At 40.2% G+C, this 22,978-nt stretch overlaps 1 protein-coding gene across 1 annotated transcript; it reads left to right on the top strand.

Annotated features, from left to right (window-relative positions):
- The first annotated feature begins 322 nt into the window (after nt 1–322).
- On the top strand, nt 323–1,015 carry LOC147517816 (uncharacterized). The gene has a single exon (XM_086593719.1). The coding sequence runs from the start codon at nt 323–325 to the stop codon at nt 1,013–1,015; it is 693 nt and encodes a 230-aa protein (XP_086449845.1).
- The last annotated feature ends 21,963 nt before the right edge of the window (nt 1,016–22,978 follow it).

Genomic DNA, 22,978 nt, shown 5'->3' with positions numbered 1-22,978 from the left:
ATTGGAAAAGGAAAGGGAGCCTAGGAGGGTGGAGACTGTCGGGAAAGAAGGCGGGGGATACCGCGGAGACCGCACACGGGTAGCGGGAACGCGGGAGGTTGCCCGAAGAGAGTATCGGGAGAGAAAACCGTACAGAGAGACAGAGCATACACCGCTGAATAAGCCATTGAGCGAGATCTTACCATTAATCAAGAATTTTCCGGGGTACGAGGGACCGCGGAGTACACCAATAGAGATACCGGAAAAACCATTCTGCGATTATCATCAGGTGCGGAATCACGAGACTAATGACTGCTACACCTTGAAATGGCTGGTCCATAGGATGGTGGAGAGAGGAGGGATGAGAGAGTTTGTGAGAGGAGAGCAGAATGAGGGACGCATGCCGCCGCAGGGAAGAATATTAGGAACCATCAATGTGATTTACAGCAGTGAAGTCCTAAGTCATAATGCTTATAAAGACAAGATAAGACGGACGGCGAGCATCCAAAAAATCAGTGAGAGGGTGGATGGACCGCGGCAGAATGCAGGAGTGGCATCAGAGAATGACAGAATCATATTCAGCAGCGCATATCTCCTTGCAGTGGACTCACCGCATGAAGATGCCCTGGTAATTACAGTAGCTATGGGGAACTACATGGTAAAAAGGGTGCTGATTGATTGTGGAAGCGCAGTGGATCTGTTATTCAGAGGGGCGTTGGAAGAGATGGGACTAGATCCTAAGCAGCTGCGGCCTTCATGGACCAATCTATACGGATTCAATGGAAGTATGACTGAGCCCATGGGAGAGATTTTGTTGCCAGTGACAACAGGGCCGGTGACCGTTTTCACCCGATTCATGGTGATAGATTCGGTTTCGCAGTACAATGCGATTTTAGAGAGGCAATGGATCCATGAGATGAAGGCGGTACCATCCACGTACTATCAAGTGATACGATTTCCAACACCTACCGGCATGTATGAGGTCTACGGTGACCAAGTGGCAGCCAAGAATAGTCACCGGGGCACCGTGAAGTGATTGATCCGTGGACCAGAGGGAGAAGCTTCTGATCCTAGAAAAAGGCGAGCATAACAATTACAGTGCACCTCGGTGGAGGGGGAGATGGAGACATCAGGGGGACCGAAGACGATTGACGAAATTGAAATGGTAAATATTGGGAAGGGGGAAGAGGAGAAGTTCACGATGGTAGGATCTAGTTTGCCAGAAGAATGGAAAGATAAGTTGATACAGTTTTTATCCAAGAATAAAGATGTTTTCGCTTGGACAATAGAGGATGTCATTGGGTTAGATCCGGAGTTTGCGTGTCACCGATTACACATGAAAACGCCAAACCCGTGAGGCAGAAGTTACGCGACATCAGACCTAAATATGCGGAGGGAATCCGTGAAGAAGTCCTGAGGTTGAAAGGAGTCGGGATAATCCGAGAAGTGGAGTTCACCGACTAGTTGTCTAACATAGTCGCGGTATCGAAAAAGAATGGCAAGGTTCGCATATGCATCGATTTCACTGATGTGAATCTTGAATGTCCGAAGGATAGTTACCTGATGCCGCGAGTAGACGAGCTGGTGGATAGGACGGCAGGATTCAAAGTATTTTCCTTTATAGATGCATCGATGGGGTACAACCAGGTAGCGATGTATAAGCCAGATCAGGAGAATATGGCCTTTGTGGTGGAGGGGGGTACATATTGCTATACAAGGATGCCGTTTGGGTTGAAGAATGCGGGAGCTACCTTCTAGCGGCTAGGGGAGAAAATGTTCGAAGGCAAGATCCGAAAGGGGATGGAGATTTACATTGATGACATGGTAGAAAAGAGTATGTCAGAGGAGGAACATATAGAAGGTTTAAGAGAGACGTTTGGAATATTAAGAAGATACAACTTAAAGCTGAACCCAGAGAAGTGCACATTCGGGGTGACAACGGGAAAATTCCTGGGATATATCATTACCAAGTGGGGAATTGAAGCTAATCCTGAACAGATAAGATCTTTGGTAGAGATGCCATCACTGCGGAATGTTAAGGAAGTACAGCGGCTGGCCGGAAGGGTTGCAGCTTTGAATAGATTCATCTCCAAGTCATCCGAGAAGTGTCGGCCGCTGTATAGATTGTTAAGAAATACACCTGATTTTGTATGGACTGCGGAGTGCGAGGAGGCATTTCAGGAGTTGAAAATATATCTGGGCAAAGTGCCTCTGTTGTCGCGGCCAGAGCAAGGGGAGAAACTGTATCTGTATCTGGGGGCCACAGAGTATGCTGTTAGTTCAGTACTAGTCCGCCAGGCAGACAAGGTTGAGAAACCAGTATATTTTCAGAGCAAGACCTTGTTGGACACAGAGACCCGATACAGTAGGATCGAGAGGTATGCCTTGGCATTGATTTTCTCAACCTTGAAGCTGAGACCCTACTTTGAGGCACATGTAGTGGTGGTGGTGACAAATCTGCCCCTAAAGCAAGCTTTGAGGACAGAAAAATCTAGCCGAATGTTGAAATAGGCGGTGATACAAAGTTCGTATGAAATACAGTATCAGGTAAGGACCGTGGAAAAGGCACAGGCGGTAGCGGAATTTCTGGCAGAGTTTCCCGCTGAGGATCCTACATAGGGAGAAGAGATGGTCATGGAACCAGAGAGAGAGGTAGAGTCGGACTTGTTAGACCTTTGGGATAAGAAGAACTGATGGAGAGTGTTCGCCGATGGGTCAGCTATGGGTGCATGCAGCGGCATAGGGGTTGTGTTGGTTACACCCGATAATGACAGAATAGAACAAACTACGAAATTAGGATTCGCGGCATCCAAAGAACGGCTAATATGAGGCGAATAGCGGGATTGAGAATGGCCGAGGACTTGGGGGTGGAGAGACAAAGATAATATCTCGATTCAATTTAGTCGTATGCCAGGCGAATAGAGGGTTCGCCACATGATGTCCCCGAATGGCGAGATATTTGGAGGTGTTGCACAAATGGTCTGCCTATTTCACAAATCTTAGGTTCATTCATTTGGGTCGCGGTGAGAATAGGCATGCCGATGCCCTAGCCTATGTGGCCGCCGCAATCCCCGGGTCAGAAGAAAGAACAATTCAAGTGAGAAGGTTGGAAAGACCAAGCACGGATGATGCAATAGAAATATGTCAGGTCACAGGGGAAGAGGGGAGTTGGATGGATCCTATCACACACTTTTTGGAGGGAAAAGAGGTGGCCGACAAGAAGGAGAGAAGAAGGTGGCAGCAGACTTCTCAGAGATATGTTCTACTCGAGGGTGAGTTGTATCGGAAAAACTTCAATGGACCGCTGTTAATATGCTTGAGCCCACGGCTAGCAGCTGAGGTGTTGGCCGAATTGCATGAAGGAGATTGCGGGAGCCATTCTGCAGGGAGAACTACGGCTCACATGAAGAGGGATGCAATGGAGTTTGCTAAAAGATGTGACAAATGTCAGAGATTTGCCCAACTAATATTCGCCCCTGCGGAACCTTTACACAACGTTTCCACTCCATGGCCCTTTGCTATGTGGGCAATGGATATAGTGGGACCGCTGCCCATGGCTAGCGGGAAGCGAAGATTCATGCTCGCAGCCACTGATTATTTCACAAAATGGATCAAGGCCGTACCTTTGCAACAGGTGAAGGAGACACAAGTGATCAAGTTCTTGTGGGAGAACATCATCTGCTGGTTTGGACTACCATATGCCATCATAGCGGACAACGAGACCCAGTTCACCAGAGCAAAATTGGCTGGCTTTTTGCAAGCGTATTGGGTGAAACAGAGTTTCTCGGCCCCTTACAACCCGGAGGGTAACGGACAGGCGGAGTCATCCAACAAAACTATTATGAACAATCTGAAGAAGAAGTTGGAAGATAAAAAAGGGGCTTGGGCAGACGAGCTGAATCATGTACTCTGGGCCTATCGGACTACACCTCGGTCCTCCACTCAGGAGACCCCGTTCTCTATGGCTTACGATATGGAGGCCGTGATACCTTCAGAAATGGTTGTAGCAACAACGCGGACAAAGGCAACGGAGGAGGGTTCAAATTGGAGAATATTAGCAGCGGGTATGAATTTGGCGGAAGAAAGAAGGGACACAGCCCACATCAAGTTGGAAGAATACCATAGAAGGTTGCAGAGACAATATAACAAGAGGGTCAAGCCGCGGCAATTCCAAACAGGCGAGCAGGTCCTCCGCCGAGTGACTCCTAGCACAAAGAGAGAGAATGATGGGAAGTTAGGGCCGAACTGGAAATAGCCGTATACTGTGGTAGATGTAGGAGGAGCGGGAGCCTACAAATTGCAGACCAAGGAAGGCAAGTTAGTAGAGAAACCATGGAATGTTAGAATGTTCAAAAAAATTCACACTTAGATGTAATGAAAATCCAGAGCAAGGATATGTAGCTGTATGTAAATATATAATACAACGGTACTTTTGAGATGAGATTGTTAGCAGTAACAATAGAAGATATCCATAATGAACATGGGACAAGATGTGAAAACATTGTGAGAAAGAGAGTGGAGGGGTTGAGTCCTTCACTGAGACGAGGTCAGAATTATACATGGGGCAAAGTAAGAGGCCCCAAGTGGCTTCCTGTGTTTATAACACCGCGGAGTGGGAAGAGCCTTTCGCACACAGAGTGACACAAATCACACATGGGGCATTGAGCCCCAAAATAGAGAGAGAGAGACAACGGGGGGGGGGTGGATGAGCCCTTCGTTGACATAATCCCATTGTTGAGCAGGGGACAAGAGGAGTTGTCCTCATCCGCGAAGTGGGATGAGCCCTTCGCGGATGAGAGAGTTGAACTACATGTGGGGCATTGAACCCAGTAGTAGCAAAAGTCAGCGGAGGGGATGAGCCCTTCGTCGATACAAGGCCGGAGTGGAGCCGGTGGCGAGGCGAGATGTCCTAATTGAATTATGTGGTCGCGGACTAGAGTTATAGATTACACGCGGTGCGTGGAGATGGCCCACTTCAGGCTAGGTAGCTAAGCAGAAAGAGAACGGCCGAGAGAGAATACTAACTATCTAAGTCAATATAGCAAAATCTCAGGAAAGATATATAGACATGAGGAGACGGGGTATGTATGTACAGTGCAAATTAAACAAGCATTGGGATCCATAGTTAAAGAAACAACACACATGAAGCAAAAACAAGCATTCTTTGGAACAAAACAAACATCAAGTGTTTACAAAGTAAAAGAGTGAATCTATTAAGAGTTCAAGAGTTCAGATGTAGCAAAATGCAAAAGAGAAGTGCTAAAGCTGCTCGGATGTGGGGTTATCATGAGTCCAGATATCAGTGTCTTCGGCCGTAGTTGCGGAGTCATTGGTAGCCGCTGCTTGAGTGGACGGGTCCTCTTGACTGGGGTGGTAGGGGATGGCATCAGTGGGTCGTCCGGCCTCCGATGCGACATCAGTTCTTTCAAGCACAGGGGTGGTGGGCCTTTCGGGGAGGAGTCTCCCTTCTCGAGTGAGTCGCACGTGCTCTTCTTGAATTTTTTGGGCTACTCACTTATCGGCCAACAGCTTAAAGTGGTCGCGCAAGGCTGCCATGTCGGCTTGGTGATGTTGTTGCAAGGTAGTGGAGTCAGCTTGGTGTTTCTGCATAAGGGTATCCACGGCTTCTTGATGTTATCGAGCAAGAGCATCCAAGTCACATTGGTGTTGTTGAAGAAGTTCTTCCCTCTGTCTGACCAGGCATTCAGTGACTTTGTCCATATCATACTGGTGAGTTGACTCCACGAACCTAAGCTCGTCTTGGGCCTGGATTTTTGTAAGGTTGGCGGCTTTCAGATAGGATTGAAGCTCGACATAGGCGCTTCTTAAGCCTTTAGGGCCGCAGAGTTCTTTCTCAAGGGATACTACTTTGTTCTTGGCGCTGAGGAGGCCGCGAACCATGAAAGAGATGTCCAAGCTTACCTAGAATCATAGGGCGAGATGTAAAAAAAAAAAAAAAAGAGAGTGCGTACCCTTTCCCAATTGGTATACAATGATGTGCGATGCTGATCGAACGAACCCCTATCGGAATACATTTTGTCTTTAGGCAGACGATCATTATAAAATAGAGAAGAGGCGATGGCCGCATTGTCCAAGGCAGAGTCAGTGGTGGTTAGCCTGCAATCGTGTACCTTGAACACGGGACAAAACTCTTCCACAGGGGACAAATCAGAAGCAGGAGCAACATGGGGACAAGGTCCTTTGCCAGGGCGGCGAGTGTGCGGGGAAGGGACTGCAGATTGAAGGGGTTGGGAAGTGATGGGCACAGGATCTTCTGAAACGGAGGTCTGCTGGGCGACTTGGTCGGACTCGGCAGATGTGGAAGTCTGCGGCCTTTTGGTTGGTGGTGCTCTGGCAGAAACATTTATTTCAGGGACAAGGATCTCCCTGACATCGTCATCTCCGTCGGAGTCGCTGTCAAACAATTTCTGTTTGCAGATATCCATATCGTTAGTGGGGGAAAGAGGAGAGGTGTATTGATCGTCCCAAGTGGATATGGAGCGGTAAGAGGGAATGTCTTCGGGAGTAGAGTAAGGGCGGGGTTCACAAGATTTGCGTAACGTGAGGAAGTTGGAAAATGACGACGGTGGGAGTCTGGGTTTTGCTGTCTTTTTCTGGGAGGGGGCGAGGCTCGCGGTTTCCTTTCTTTGGGAGGAGGAGGACGATAAAATAGAGCAGAGAAGCCGCGGAAAGTTTGTAGATCAGGGAGTAGCGGTGGTAGTGTTGAGAATTTATTATTGGTTTGATAAATCCAAAATCAGCCGCAAATTTGTTAGGCCACCAATGGATTCTGCTAAAAATGGAATTTGAGTGGACGAAAGGTCAAGATACCTCAACTTTCCCTAGTTGCCTATTGACGACCTTGCTAGCAATACTCCGAATAATTCGCGTATAATTCTCTAATCGAATTTTTGAAGGCCTACACGTTTAATAATTCCGAACCTTTCAATAATTCAGAATAATTCATGTTTTTTTTTCACTATAAACATATAAAACAAGAATTTCATAATTATTCAAAAATTTATTTAAAAAATACTTCATTTAAAAAAAATATAAAAAAAAATGAAAACCAAATTCTTGTAAAGATGAGTAGCATGAAAAAACATAAATAAAAAACAAAAAATAGAAGGAAAAAGATATATGGGATTGACCATGACTTAAAAGCTTTTGTATATCTATGAAAGATATATATATATATATATATATATATATATATATATATATATATATATATATATATATATATATATATATATATATATATATATATATTTTATCTTTTGCAAATCAAATGATCGAGTAAACTAACATAAAGACATAAATGTGTTGCTTCTAATTCTTATTTTCCTATACAATTTACAAATCTACATTCTAAAAGAGATGTAAATATAGAAAAGAGAGAAATATTGACAAATATATATTATAATTATACTAGAGTAAAATTAGTGGAACATTATAATAAGTAGAATACTTTAATCTAATTATATATTTGTAATATATAGTTATAAATAAAATTATAAGTAGAACATTATAATATATAGTTAGAGTAAAATTATAATAAGTTTAGTAAAATTAGTAGAATATTTTAATTATATTGACAAATATATATTATGATTTCTCTTTAAGTGTACCGAATCTTTGAAATCCGAATTTTTATTTCAAAATATTTAATACTCGTATAAAACATACTACGTATTATTAACGTATTGCGAATTTTTAACCGAATGTTTCTAACATGTAAACGAATGAAACTCTTTATATGTAGTGATGACAAAACAAGTGATTGTTGTACTTGGGAAAGAGTTAAGTGTAGCAATAACACTAGTAGAGTGACCCAACTCTTTCTTCAAGATGTGTACTACTTTGATATTGACTATCATTTTCTAGATGTATCCTTATATACTCCTTTTGAAGAGCTGCAACATCTAGACTTATTATTCAATTCCCTTAATTGGGAAATTGAAGTAGATACTGACGACACCTCATTTTTGCACTTAACAAACGACGTAGCCCTTGGACTTCCAACCATTTCAAACTAATTAATTTTTATTTCCCTATGCTCTACTTGTAGATCTTGAGAGATTGTCCAAATTGAAAAAGCTGGAGGTCTTGGATTTAGAACATAACCGTTTCGTCAACAAGAGCAATACTACAACTTCAATTCCAACAAAAGTGACAAAGGCACTGTTACGATTTCTTGGTGAACTTAAATTTCTTAAGACTCTTATTCTTAATTATAATAATTTAGCAGGGTCATTATCGGACTTTGCCAAAGGTATGTGATAAAAGCCCAAAACTGTAGTTTTAACCCCTTAACCATCATACTTTTAGACCAATTATGTGAGTAATAATTAAGAGTTAATACTGATTATGTGTTTTTATGCATTTCAGGCTTCAAAGTCCATTATGTGCAGAAATGTGCCACTTTAGCGAGATAAAGGAGCAAAGGTCAGTTGCTAAGGAGTTCTGTGATTAAAGGCCAAGATTCAAGAAGACAAAGCCTTTCTAAAGCCCGGTCAAAAGCTGAAAAGTCGACGCGGGCAGAAACAGCACACAAAGTCAGCAGAACTTCTGAAGGCCGTATCTTTGAACTCAGACCTCGGAATTGGGCCTACCTTATGTCAAAACGACCGGCTCGGAAAAAGCTTTCCAATGGTCTAAGCCTTGACCCAATCAGAGGAGCAGAAATGGACAAAAAGTCTGTTGAAGCCAACTGCAGCTGAAGAGGCCTTTTTTGATCGAAGAATTGGTTTTGGGCCTGATTCTCTGGCCCAAAACATGGCTCCAAGCCCATGCACGATTTTTGGATCTGAAAGTATAAAAACAAGAGCTTGACTCTTTGTTAATGGTAGATAGTTAGACCTAGATTAGTTAGCCTCCATTAATTAGTTTTAGAACTTAGTTTTAGAATTTCAATTAGTTAATTAATTAGTTTTTCATACTTGTTTTAGATCTAGTTTCATGTTTAATTAATTACTTTAGAACAAGTAGATTATTAATTTAGTATTTGAATCATTGTTTATTATTCATTAGATTAATCAAATAGTGTTCTTGGTAATCTAGTTTCATTTTCCATTTACTTATTTAGTTTAATTCTTAGATTTAATTATTTGTCATTATTAGTTTAATTCAATTATTGCATGAGTAGTTTGGAATCGAATTTAAATAAGCAAAGTTTCAATCTTTATATCATGTCTTGTTCGAATTTGATTGGGAATGATTGCGTAATGATTCTCGGCTAAACCTCCATTAGAGGGGGTTGAGAAGCCTTGATGAAAGCTTGATTACGATTATCGTAAAGTCGTCATAATTTCCTTTCCACTCTAGAAATGATTAGTTCACCATGAGAATGGGTGTAATCGTTCACATGCTAGTTATGAATTGGTAGAAATGCCATGTGTAATTAGGGATTAGGAGTAACAGTTGTTCTCACGATTTCAATTCGATTCTGACGATTAAATTCGTCCGTTAGTGGATTAAGTTGAGCTAAGGTGGAATCAATCCCCCTCTAACTCCATATCATAGAATCAACGTAGTATTCCCATAGTTGTTTAAAAAGTCGACTAGTTGCATCTTGTGGGTAGTTGCATCGTAGTCTAGTTATCATTCGTAAATCTCTCATTAGACTTAGAGTAGAGTAATTAGACTAGAAAACACAGCATGTGGAAGGACTAGGAGTGGAACGAATCATCTACTCCACTATATCTCATAGGATTGAGAGTAGAAATCTTTGATAAATATAGGCAACATAATTAAGTTTTAGTTTACTTACGTTTTGAGTTTTATCGTTCATTTCGTAGGTAAACTTTTATCTTTTTATCTTTTATCAAATGGCGTCACTGTCATCTTAGTTTCACTTTCGCATTGTTTTCGTAGTATAGGTACTCTTCTTAAAGTCCCATTTCACCCACTCACCCTTGTTCGATTCTAACTGTGGTTGTCTTTTTCAGCATTAAACTTCCTCGAACAAAATATAAAAAAACGGGGCACTGCGCTTCAAAAAAGAGCGACCTTATTTAAAGTATCGAAGTTGAGCGACCTGCTTAAACCGAAGCGACCGAGCTCGAAACAACAAACACTCGAACTCGAAGTTGTTGAGCGACCAGCTCCCCAAAGTGAGCGCACCGAGCTGAATTTTTTTGCGGATTTCCACAAGTTTGATTCGAACGTCGATTTTTCAAGTTTTTCAGTGTTCTAACTTGTTATATACACTGAACACGCGTAAACAAGACGCTATTCATAAGCGAAGCAAGGACGCAATCAGGTATTCCTTTCTTCCACACCTCACATCTCCTGTTAGAGGTTTATACTAGTATATCATAATTGTTTGGAGTGTTGACGTGTTTAGCTAAGTTTGGTCTTAGCCTTGTATGAGATTAAGGTCTGGTCGAACAAAAACACCTAACATAATTACACAACAACATCAACAAACAAGTCTATCTAGTATACCACCCACTACACCTCTAGCTACTATTTCACACACACCACTTGATATAATGCCTGAAGAAGGAGAGACTCCTCTCTCTGACTTCTACAAAGCCTTGAGCGATAGCCCCAAATCTTGCATCGTTCTAGCAGACCCAGTGGGGGATTTTCGAATCCCCCCAAATATTTTTAATTTGTTACCCGTTTTTCATGGTTTAGACCATGAAAAACCTTATCGGCATCGTCGGGATTGAACAAGTCATAACAACATTCCACCTTCCTACGGTTGGTCTTTGAACAAATTAAACCGAGGGTATTCCCTTTCACCTTAGCCGATAAAGGCGTCTTGGTTAACTGCCCAAAGCCTAATTCTCGTGGACTCGTGGGCTAAACTTGTTAAGTTGTTTATGGAACATTTTACCCACCCCTAAAGACGGATGAGATGCTTTCCAAGATTCATTTCTTTTGACAAAATCCTCATGAATCATTTTCGAGGCTTGGAATCGTTTCACCGATCTCCTTATAGAGTGTCCACATCATAACCTAGCGAAAGACACATTAGTTCGTGCCTTTTCAAAGGACTTCTACACCACCATAAAGAAGTCCTTGACATAATGAATGGGGTAGTTTCTTAAGTAAAGGAGCCTCGGAGGCTTATAAATTTTTAGAGGATCAAACTAAAGCGAAATAACAACCGGGGGTAGTGGCGATATCCACCGCTCCGCTAGTTCTTCTAATACAGTTAAGGCCGCCGGTATGTTTGAAATTAAACACGATCCCGAGCTTAAAACTCTAATCGAATCACTCACTAAAAAGGTAGAGGCCATTTATGTTCAACAAAAGCCTATCCCCTTCATGAATGTAAATTCAAATCCATGTAGTTTCTATTGGAGCCCTGAGCATCCCGACTTCCACTGTCTTATAGCCTATGAACAGGCTTCTTCCATTAATAGTGAACCTAACCCCCCTTGGAGACAAAATCCCAACTTCGGTTGGAGAAATAACCAACACGTCACACCTCCAGGGTACAATAATCAATATGTTAGGCCAACGCACAGTTTTATCCAAGCTCCACCACGACAAGGACAAGGTCAGGGTAATTATAATAATTATAACAACCAAGTGCAACCTCGACAAGGTCAAGCACAAAGTCAAGGTAGTTATAATAATTATAATGCTAATAGAGGTATCATTCCGGTAAATAATAACTATCAAAATCCGCCCATAAATAATTTACGCGAGATAGTTCTAGTCACACCACCCGTGACTACTACACCCACACAACCGGATCGTCTTGACACCTTCATACAAGTGAGCCAAAAACTTTTCCAAACCATGGCTCAATCTAACCAATAGCTTCTACAATCCGTTAATAATTTAAGCCAACAGTTGGCCCAAGATAAAGCCCAACACAAATATGTATTTCCAGGTCACGCAATACCTAATCCTAAAACAACAAACACAGCCTTTGAGGTAACCAATAATACTAGTAATGAATATGAAAATGTAGGTGAGCTAAATGCCATCACCACTCTCGGATTAAGAGTGGTTGATAACAAAGTAACTATGCCTATAGTTACCCCACCAAGAGTTCCTACACCTATATTTTACTAGATACCCAAATAGAAACCTCAAGAGCCTACCAACGTAGAGGTACCGTTTACAACACAACCTAAAAACAGGAAGCCAAGGTTAAACATCCAGGTGATACCATTGCTAAATATAGAGAGAAACCACCGTTTCCACAAAAATTAGCCATGTTAACTAGGGATACAAATTATGAGGAGATTAGGGACGTTTTCAAGAATCTAACTATAAACCTTTCCTTCCTTGAAGCTATTAAAAAGCTACCACACCATGCTAAGTTTCTTAAGGAGTTGTGTACTACTAGGCGTAAGACCAATATACCAAAAGACGCCTTTTAACGCGAACAATTCCCAACTCTATCCAAACATAATGGAATTGTTAAGTACAAGGACCACGGTCGCCCCATCTTGTCAATGCACCTTAGGAGATTCCTATCACGGGCGACAACGTTATTAGACCTGGGGGCTAGTGTTAACTTACTTCCGTTTTATTTGTATAGACAAATAGGTCTAGACGAGATGCAATCCACTAAAATGACGTTGCAATTAGCTGATTGGTTTATTAAGTATCCTAAGGGTGTGGTCGAAAATGTGCTGGTAAAAGTTCAGGATTTCTACTATCCGGCTGATTTTGTCATCCTCGATACAGAAGTCGCTAACGACTCTGTCCCGATCATCTTAGGGCGTCCTTTCCTAGCAACTGCCAATGCGCTCATTAATTGCCGCGATGGTTCGATGTCCATGTCTTTTGGCCATCTTGCTGTTGAAGTAAATATTTTTAAAACAAAGACACATTTACCCGATTCGTCTATGGATGGAGAAGTTAGCATGATCGAGAGCTTCGCTCGAGATTATTTTAACAACACGTTCCCTGATAATCATATGCCTAAATTTCTTTCCTTGGAAGTTCAGACTCCAACATTTTCATCCCTACACTAGTCGATACACATATTATGGATGAGGACGAGATAGATGACTTTCTCAAAGATATAGAGGACTACCATAGTAATGTGGATATGACCAATCTAGATGAGGAATTCGAGGAGTTTCTTAGAGCAGGTGATGATTCACCCTATCAAGAACTACTTTGCACAACATCCACCTCGACTCCCCTCCTTCCACCCTTTCAAAGGAATCTCGAGTTTGCACTCGATCCTTTTGTTTCTCCCATTGCTTCATAATTTTTTAAATCCACCTAGTAAACAAATACTTGAAGGACAAACCATTTGACACCTTCATTTTCAGACTTGAGACAGTCCCCTACCTACACCATGAATGAGTTTTGTGCTAAACCCACATCCTCATTGTTTACATGCTTTCCTTCTACAACTTATCCATATCCACCATATCTTCCACAACCATTCACTTGTCCACACTTATTCACTAGGACACCCTCTCGTTCAAAAATGAAAAAGAAGGTGCATGCTAGGTTACGTTATAGGTCTATCCGACTTAAGCTTTCAGTTCACTAGGTTTAAGTCATAGGAAATCTTGGTGCTTGATTGTGTTTGGATATGTTTTCTGTGATATTTATTTATGGAATGATCCACAACTATTTCGATTGTTGATATATGATAAACTGCATGTTCATACATATGTTTAGATAAAGTCTCGAGTATCTGACTATAAACAACTCAATTTTTGTGTTTGGTGCATTCCTTTCATTTCCAGATATTGGTGAGTCCACCATTAAGGTAACCGGACCCTCCCTATGGAGTGTGTGGCTGTAAGTACCGGATCCTAAGTCCACGTTTAACATAATTCACGTTTTCCACTCTTGCATGTTTTCTCGGATTTTTGAGTCATGTTTCTCTATGGGGTGAATTATGTCCTTATTGCTTATTGTTTTTCCTTATAAAAGTTATATATATATATATATATATATATATATATATATATATATATTAAATAATAAACATAGTAATCTAGGAAGTCTCGAATCGACTTTAAAAGACCCATCAGTTAAAAACAAATTTTCTAAACTCGTTGTAAAATTTGTTTGGGGGTGGGGTGTTCGTGTTTCCGTCCTAGAATGTTTTATGTCCCATTAGAGTTGTTTAGGCCGTTTAATTGTATTTCGATTCGGGTTGACATAATCTATGAATTTAGAGTTCATTCGTTCGCATAATGTACGTCATGCACGTACGTTGAGGCGTTTTCCACTATCTTATATGTCATCCACGGTCGGAAGAGAGTGTTTTATGGATCATTGGATTGGAAATTCTCTCCTGATCATTTCCATATCTCATTCGCAAAAATCGGACCGGTAACGAAGCGGCAATATTAGTTTGAAGTTGAGCGAAAAATCAAAAAATTCGAATTGGGCTTGGGCCCAACCCACGCGCACCAGCAGCGCACCTGCGCCCCTTACCTTCGCACCAACAGTCGTGTTCTTCACTTCCAAACCGCCATTAACGACCACAAAGCTTCAAACCCAAACCTAAAAAATAAAATTAAAAAGAAAACCAAACTAACCCACGCCCACAGTTCAAATCAACTTCCAATCTTCTCTAAAATCTTTCCACCACCACCTCCACCAATTTAAATCATCAAAAACCACCGAAAAAAAAAAAAAAAAATTTGAACTGCTGATCCACCACCGCGCCAACACCGCACCACCACCATTGTTGTTCCAGTGAGGTTGTTCCTCATTGCTTCCTACACCTTCTACAAACCCCAAATCAGTTCAAATTCCAATGGCTCAACAACGTCAAATTTTGCCGGAGCAAGCATTTACTGGCGACCACTTCGCGCCATTTTACGGTGACGAAATGATTAGTAGAGACTGGAATAGCTTATGGTACTCGACCAAAGCCTTTTACCACGAAGACTTAGTCCGACGGTTTTACAACACAAGGGAGTTGGAGGGGAGTAGAATTTTTGTTAAGGTGGCGAAGAGGAGGAAGGAAGTAACTGCTGGGTTGTTGGCTGAGATTCTAGGCATTCCGCCTAGAATCCATCTGGATGCCACATTACAGGAGTCCCAATATAATGGGGTCGAGCCGTTGATGAACGTGATAGTTACCGAAGGGAACTACAATGCGAGCTCGCATTGTGTTCGCCAGGCATCCCTCAGAACCAACCAGTTGGCTGTAGCTCAGTGGATTGGTCGAAACGTCCTAGGGAAGGAGAAGGTCAGCGACATCGGTCTGAACTGCCTCCACATTCTATGGATACTCCAGGAGCAGAAGTACGAGTTCTGTATCTTGGAGTTTTTGCTTAACATGATTAGGGGAGTAGGGAAGTCTATTGCACCTCTCCCTGTTTTGATAACCAAGATCATGCTGAAGTTGAGAGCAACTCCGACGTCTGATAGGATTTACCTCACCCTACACCAAAATCCTCGTATTTATAAGGATTGTGTCCAACGAGTTTGGAGATTGCCTAAGGATAGGGAAGAGGATGAGGAGGATGGTGGAAATGAGAATAACTCAGAGGATGAGGAGGACTTGACTTGTTTTGATGCTGATGCCTTGGAGAGGTGTTGGTCAGATGCAGAACGCATGGCTGTGATTTATTGTGGCATGCGTTCACTCAACACTATCTGCGAAGACCTCCAGACTCGACAGGCTACTATCCACCATAACTTTGAGATCCGTACCCAGTGAGAGGATGAGCGGTGGGAACAGATGAGGACTGAGCTAGAAGCTCAGCGTCAGTTCCGGGCCAATATGCTTGCACGCTTCCCACCTCACGGGGATTCTCCTTCTGAGGATACAACATCGAGACACGAGCGTCGTCGCCGAAAGATGAATGGCGGTGGCCCATCGGGAGCTCAGGAGCCATCTCCTGAGCGTGTGCCCTCCGCTACCAGTACCGACGTGTTTAGGGATAGTGTAGCTTGATGATTTTTATTTGTAGTTTTATTATTGTTAGTTATTTTAATGTAAGTTTTAATTTCGTAATTTGAATTTTGTAGTGAAATGTACTTCGAATGAAAAATTTAATATAATACAGTTATTTTCATTGTGCGTGGTTGTTTAATATTGATCCCACCTTCCCAAATTGTTTGGGGGGTGGTGTTATCTATTCCAGCATGATTTTTATATGACCCTCATTTTTAGAAGTTATTTCGGAGTCAGGGTGCGAATATGGCCGATTAGGCATATTTATGAATAAATATCATGGTAGGGTGAAATCTCGATAAAATAGGTAGATTCTATCCTAAATTCAACCTACAAGATACTAGGGTTGTTTTAGAATCAAGAATATGAGTTGTTTCCGTTTTCGGGTTTGGAAATTTTAGTATTTCCGGAAATTGCCGTAAAATTTTTTAGCAACTTTCCGATCCGTTTTAGCAACTTAAAACCTATATAAACTTCATTCATTCTACACTCACAACCCACACTACACCTAACTTCCATCACTCCCCTTTCACTCCCACGTTTTGTCTCATTTTTCACGAATCAGCACCTCGGAGCGCACCTGCGCCCCAGAGGAGCGCACTCGCGCCCTACTCATTTGTCAAAAATTTTGCATAGAGCGCACCCGCGCCCAAGGTGAGCGCGACTCACGCTCAAAAACACCGAACTCAAAATCATCGAGCGCTCAAGCTTCAAGTGGAAGCGCACTGCGCCTCGACCTCCGTAAACACAAAAATTTCCAGTTTTCTGCGGGTTGTTCCCTGATCATTTGCAGCTGTTCCAGAGCATCGTTTTGAGATGACATCTCCTACAATACAACTGGAACAGTCTTTTGAAGATTTGTTCCAAAGCACTACTTATGGTGCTTGGTTTCGCGAGGCGATCACATACGTAAGCTGGGAACCGCTTATGGTAAGACCTGCTGAACTTTATTCTCCAACACTAGCATCTTATTTTTACGATAACTGCATTTTCTTTGAGAGACCAGATGGAGAACAAGTGTTCTCCATCAACATTGATGATGAACCAATGGAAATTACCAGGTTCTTGCTAGCATTTGTTCTTGGACTTGCTGTGCCCGTTGAAATACAAGACCCATGGTACTATTGGGTAGATAATATGTATGTCTACACTTATGAGTTTTTGCATGAGTCGTGGGGGGGCAGGCATTTTCGTATTATCGAGGACCAAGGGGACTATAACGTCGCCTTTGGTAGCCCCGTCCATGAACATAGGAACTGCTATGTTTTGGATCATGCTAAACATTTTAGGGAATGACGCGTTTTCTTCTTACGTGAATGATGCCACTTGCAGCGTCTTCCTTTGCTTTAGCCACGGGGCGTATGTGCCATGACCTTCCTTAACCTTGATGTCTAGTTTAGCTCGAGCCCATAGCATGAGGCATAAATACCTTCTTATGCCTGTTCTAATTTCCCGTATTATGCTATGTTTCTTTCCCTGTTTTTGTACACGCTTTCACGGATTGGATTACGGCCGACACTATACGACCCACCAATAGTATTATTCGATCTTTCCGTGCAATGACTTGGCAAGGGTGGAGGATACAACCTCATCGAGGTTGCACCCTACACACCCGTCCGGACCAAGTGGCTTTAATAGGTTAGCAATAATAGATGATAAATGGCGGGAAGCCTAGCAAATTATCATGGCATGGCAGGACGCGAAGGAACCTCACTTCTTTATAGAAGAAGAGGATGAGCAGGATGATGAATAAAGCGGGAGATAAGGTAAGTTTTAATTCTAGTTAGTGTCTGCTTATGTCCCAAGCAAATTGATTTTTGATTAACCCCATAATGGGTGGAACTCTTATAGAGTTGCGTCAGTTTTTATATTAGTATGTTTTAATCTTGTTTTGCAGATGTTCCAGAATTTCACGCGTTTCCATGGTATTTTTTCTACCCTCTTTATTTAACTGTTTTGAGAACAAAACATGCTTCTTGTTTGGGGGGGGGGGGCATAGAAACACGTGTAATTAAGGCATCTGTTAGGATATAGATAGGTATAATATGCACTTGTTTTTTAGTTAAAATTTCAAAAATTCAAAAATATAAATAAATAAGTTCATGCTATATACTTAGGAATATTGGTATTGTTTTCCTTCTCTATGCTCTTAATAATCTAGAAGTCTCACGTAGCTTTTGCATTAAAATAATTTTTAGAAACTTAGGTTAATATGTAGGTAATAATCTTTGCATCTATCTATAAATATATTACATGAGTATCTATGATTGTTAGCGATAAGTTTCAAATCTAGGCTAGAGTACTTATTCTACAAATCCTGTGAGAATATAGCCTAAAGCCTTATATGAGCGAAACATTTGAGAAATGACACAAGGGAGAAGTAAAATCCGGATAGAGATATCACACGTCCACTTGCTTCATCACTATGCCATATCCTAAGCGAGAATTTAGGCCCTCTTTGGATCGATATAGCCAGAAATTCAAACCTATGAATTATTTTCCGCTAGTCTCCCCTCTGAGCCTTTCTTTAGCCTTTCATAAACCACAAATCTTTTACCCTGTTACAAAATAAAACAAAATAAAAAATTTAACCTACCCAATTTAGATAAGTCTGAGAATAGAATGAGGAAGATAGAAGAAGAGAAAAACCTGTGTAAACAAAAGTTAGTTAATTGTTTCAGAAAATAAAGAAAAGAAGTTTCCATCCAAAGAAAAGGAAAAAAATATAAATAAATAAAAAAATCCAAAAATAGAATAAAAGGGAGTCAAAAGCCAAAGAAAAGAAAAAGAAAAATATGGCTAAGGATGGAAACAAAGTGTAGAAGCAAAGGTAAATAACAAGGTTTTCTCTAGTTACATAATCTGAAGACTCTATTATCTCAGACTTGTCCTTTTTGAATATCCATTTCCTTCCTTCTTAAACCATCTCCTAATCCTCGTAACACCTTATAAAGACCTCTAGCTCAATTAGGAATATGTTAGTGTGATAGTAAGTGGCAGATGTGTTTGATCGACTCCGGCTTCCTTGTTGTCATTGAGATTGTAAGGTAAAGTGTGCCCACTGCACACTGGAGTAGCGAAACTTGAGTGGAAAAATCAGAGTGTTGTCTTGACATTTGTGTGAGGACCTACTTAAGGACGTTATTCCGAGTTTTTAAAAACGAACCTGCTAGGCATTTCATAGTATTACTCATTGTATATATGTTTATTGATAGATGCAAAGATTATTATGCATATATTAGCTTAGGTTTCGACTTGATTACTCTATATGCATTGCTAGTGAGAGGTATAGTTAATTTAGAGCATGAATAAGGAAACAATAGTTTTATTTCTTAGTCGTTGTAGTATAGATGAAGTTTGTGAGTACCTTCACTGGAAAACTCTCACTAGGCTATAACTCATCCACTAGGGAATTCCTAGTGGTTTAAGGCCTTGTTGCATATGGTCAATGCAATCGCTTTCAGTAAACGAGTAGATAGAACTCCATTTTTGGTCACTTATTCTAATTTCTCATCTTTGCTTGAGGACAAGCAAGATGCTGTTTGGGGGTGGTTTGATAAGAGCCTAAAACTGTAGTTTTAACCCCTTAACCATCATACTTTTAGACCAATTATGTGAGTAATAATTAAGAGTTAATACTGATTACGTGTTTTTATGCATTTCAGGCTTCAAAGTCCATTATGTGCAGAAATGTGCCACTTTAGCGAGATAAAGGAGCAAAGGCCGGTTGCTAAGGAGTTCAGTGATTAAAGGTCAAGATTCAAGAAGACAAAGCCTTTCTAAAGCCCGGTCAAAAGCTGAAAAGTCGACGCTGAGGCGTAAACTTGACACAAAAAGTCGTGAGAACCTCCGGCGTCGTATCTTTGGACTCAGACCTCGGAATTGGGCCTACCTTATGTCAAAACGACCGGCTCGGAAAGAGATTTCATGTGGTCTAAGCCTTGACCCAATCAGAAGAGCATAAGTAGACGAAAAATCTGTTGAAGCCAACTGCAGCTGAAGAGGCCTTTTTGGACTGAAAGAATTGGGTTTTGGGCCTGATTCTCTGGCCCAAAACATGGTTCCAAGCCCATGCACGATTTTTTGATCTGAAAGTATAAAAACAAGAGCTTGACTCTTTGTTAATGGTAGATAGTTAGACCTAGATTAGTTAGCCTCCATTAATTAGTTTTAGAACTTAGTTTTAGAATTTCAATTAGTTAATTAATTAGTTTTTCATATCTTGTTTTAGATCTAGTTTCATGTTTAATTAATTACTTCAGAACAAGTAGATTATTAATTTAGTATTTGAATCATTGTTTATTATTCATTAGATTAATCAAATAGTGTTCTTGGTAATCTAGTTTCATTTTCCATTTACTTATTTAGTTCAATTCTTAGATTCAATTATTTGTCATTATTAGTTTAATTCAATTATTGCATGAGTAGTTTGGAATCGAATTTAAATAAGCAAAGTTTCAATCTTTATATCATGTCTTGTTCGAATTTGATTGGGAATGATTGCGTAATGATTCTCGACTAAACCTCCATTAGAGGGGGTTGAGAAGCCTTGATGAAAGCTTGATTCCGATTATCGTATAGTCGTCGTAATTTTCTTTCCACTCTAGAAATGATTAGTTCACCATGAGAATGGGTGTAATCGTTCACATGCTAGTTATGAATTGGTAGAAATGCCATGTGTAATTAGGGATTAGGAGTAACCAGATTGTTCTCAAGCGCGGTTTAATTCGGATTCTGACGATTAAATGGATAATGGATTAAGTTGAGCTAAGGTGGAATCAATCCCCCTCTAACTCCTTATCATAGAATCAACGTAGTATTCCCATAGTTGTTTAAAAAGTCGACTAGTTGCATCTTGTGGGTAGTTGCATCGTAGTCTAGTTATCATTCGTAAATCTCTCATTAGACTTAGAGTAGAGTAATTAGACTAGAAAACACAGCATGTGGAAGGACTAGGAGTGGAACGAATCATCTACTCCACTATATCTCATAGGATTGAGAGTAGAAATCTTTGATAAATATAGGCAACATAATTAAGTTTTAGTTTACTTACGTTTTGAGTTTTATCGTTCATTTCGTAGGTAAACTTTTATCTTTTTATCTTTTATCAGTATGTAAACGTACACTTTATTCATTATTATGGATTTGCTGCCACATGAATAAGCTTTATGAATCGGGGATGCATCTATAATTGATTATTAATTCACGTGTTTCATTATTTTTGCTGCAGTGTTAACAAATTTGAGCAACTTGAAAGTCCTAGATTTAAGCGGGAATAACCTAGATTATTCCCATACCGAATAATTATAGAGAAAAGAGAGTGAAAATCTGAAATGAAAAGAATGATATCAGTATTTATTTATTTATTTTTTTTTTTAGATCTAACTCAAACAAGGGTTTATAATACTTCCGAACCTTGCAATAATTCGGAATAATTCACGTTTTTTTTCACTATAAACGTATAAAACACGAATTACCGACACTACTAAAAAAAAAACTTGTTGTGTCGGTTTTTAAGTGACACAACAAGTGATGTGTCGGTTTTTTTTTATTTACAAAGCGATACAAATAGTGGTGACACAACAAGTTTTTATCAAACCGACACAATAGATATAGTACTTGTGTCGGTTTTTAAGTATAAACTGACACAACATGTATACTACTTGTGTCGGTTTTAGCCTTGCACAACTGTAAATTTGCTTTGGAGAAAGCACAAACTAACACAAGAAATAGAGTTGTTGTGTCGGTTCTTCTTTAAACCGCACAAAATTGGATCCCTTCTTGTGTCGGTTTTAGTGGATCACTTGTTTCGAACAACAAAATGTAGAACAACTATTGACCTGTATAAAATCATTGTCATCCATATCGATATAACACAACTAACAATCTCAAAAACAATTTCATTTCATTACTAAATAATTCCATTATCCAACAATGTTTACAACCAACCAACCAACTATCCAAAATACAAAACGAAAACCCACTAAATAAAACCTAATCATCCTAGTCTAGTCTAACACCATGTGAGAAAATAATTTCACGTCTAGATTTTATCCATCCATCTAGCCATCATAGCCGCATCCTATTAAGTTCAATCTACAAAAAAAGAAAAAACAAAACAAAAGAAGTAGTTAGGTACGATTCAATATATCGTAAAGCGACAAAATTCATTATAGTACAAAATGCAAATAGGCTACATATTTTGGAACAAGCAAATACAGTACAATACTCTTTTCTAGTACAAAATGCAAATATGGTACAAAACTCTTTTCTAGTTTTGGAACAAGCAAATATGTAACGCCCCAAAACTCAAACAATTACAAACCTATGACACGTGGTTTTTATAGTTAAATTTCGGTAGCATCTCCTTTGTATTTTCGACATTTCATAAATATAAACCTGTCATAACCTAAAAATCACAATCATATATTTCTCATTGGTTAACCCAATTACTTAACCGTCTCGACCGATCGATGCCAGAGCAATCAAATAACTGGCTTACAAAAATGAGATTACTTCAACATTAGGACTTAGTACGCCAAAGTACTTGAATGTATCGACTAATGCCAGATCATCTAAGTACCTCGTACAAAATCATTACCGAAAACACAAGTAAAATACATACATCCGAGTGATAATGAAACTGGGACCGTTAGAAATTAGATACAGAGACCTAACTTTTCATCCTAGGTCACTGAAACTCAAAACCAACTCTGACTAAGACAAATTCGAGTGCAAAGTCAATCCAGCACAGCTGCCTGGCCAAACTGCAAGCACAAATATTCTAAACTTCTAAGCAAACCTGCAATACTTACAGTATTGTTAACGATCTAATTCCACACATCCACTCACCCTCACAAAGTGCTAAGGAGTGGAACCAAATAATTCAAGTAAGATGCAAGCATCAGACTATGTATCACCCAAGCTAATGACATAAAGAAAGATGGAATGAATATTTACCGGTTCCTTGCGTGCCAATTCTCAAATACCAACCAAACAATAAACTTAACCCATCTTTATTCTCACACAAACAAAACTTACTGTGAAAGTGTTAATTCATACCTAACTAAACTTCCTTAGATACCCCTTGAATTATCAAACTAGGACTTTTACATTTTACATTACAACTTACCTTGTTGCCGT

Source organism: Coptis chinensis, chromosome 2 (assembly GCF_015680905.1).
Source record: "Coptis chinensis isolate HL-2020 chromosome 2, ASM1568090v1, whole genome shotgun sequence".
Classification (NCBI taxonomy): domain Eukaryota; kingdom Viridiplantae; phylum Streptophyta; class Magnoliopsida; order Ranunculales; family Ranunculaceae; genus Coptis; species Coptis chinensis.
This window is presented reverse-complemented; position numbering and strand designations above follow the sequence as displayed.

What these genes read in the sequence shown, in the direction of transcription:
- LOC147517816 (XM_086593719.1), top strand. Translation starts at nt 323, where the DNA reads ATGGTGGAGAGAGGAGGGATGAGAGAGTTTGTGAGAGGAGAGCAGAAT.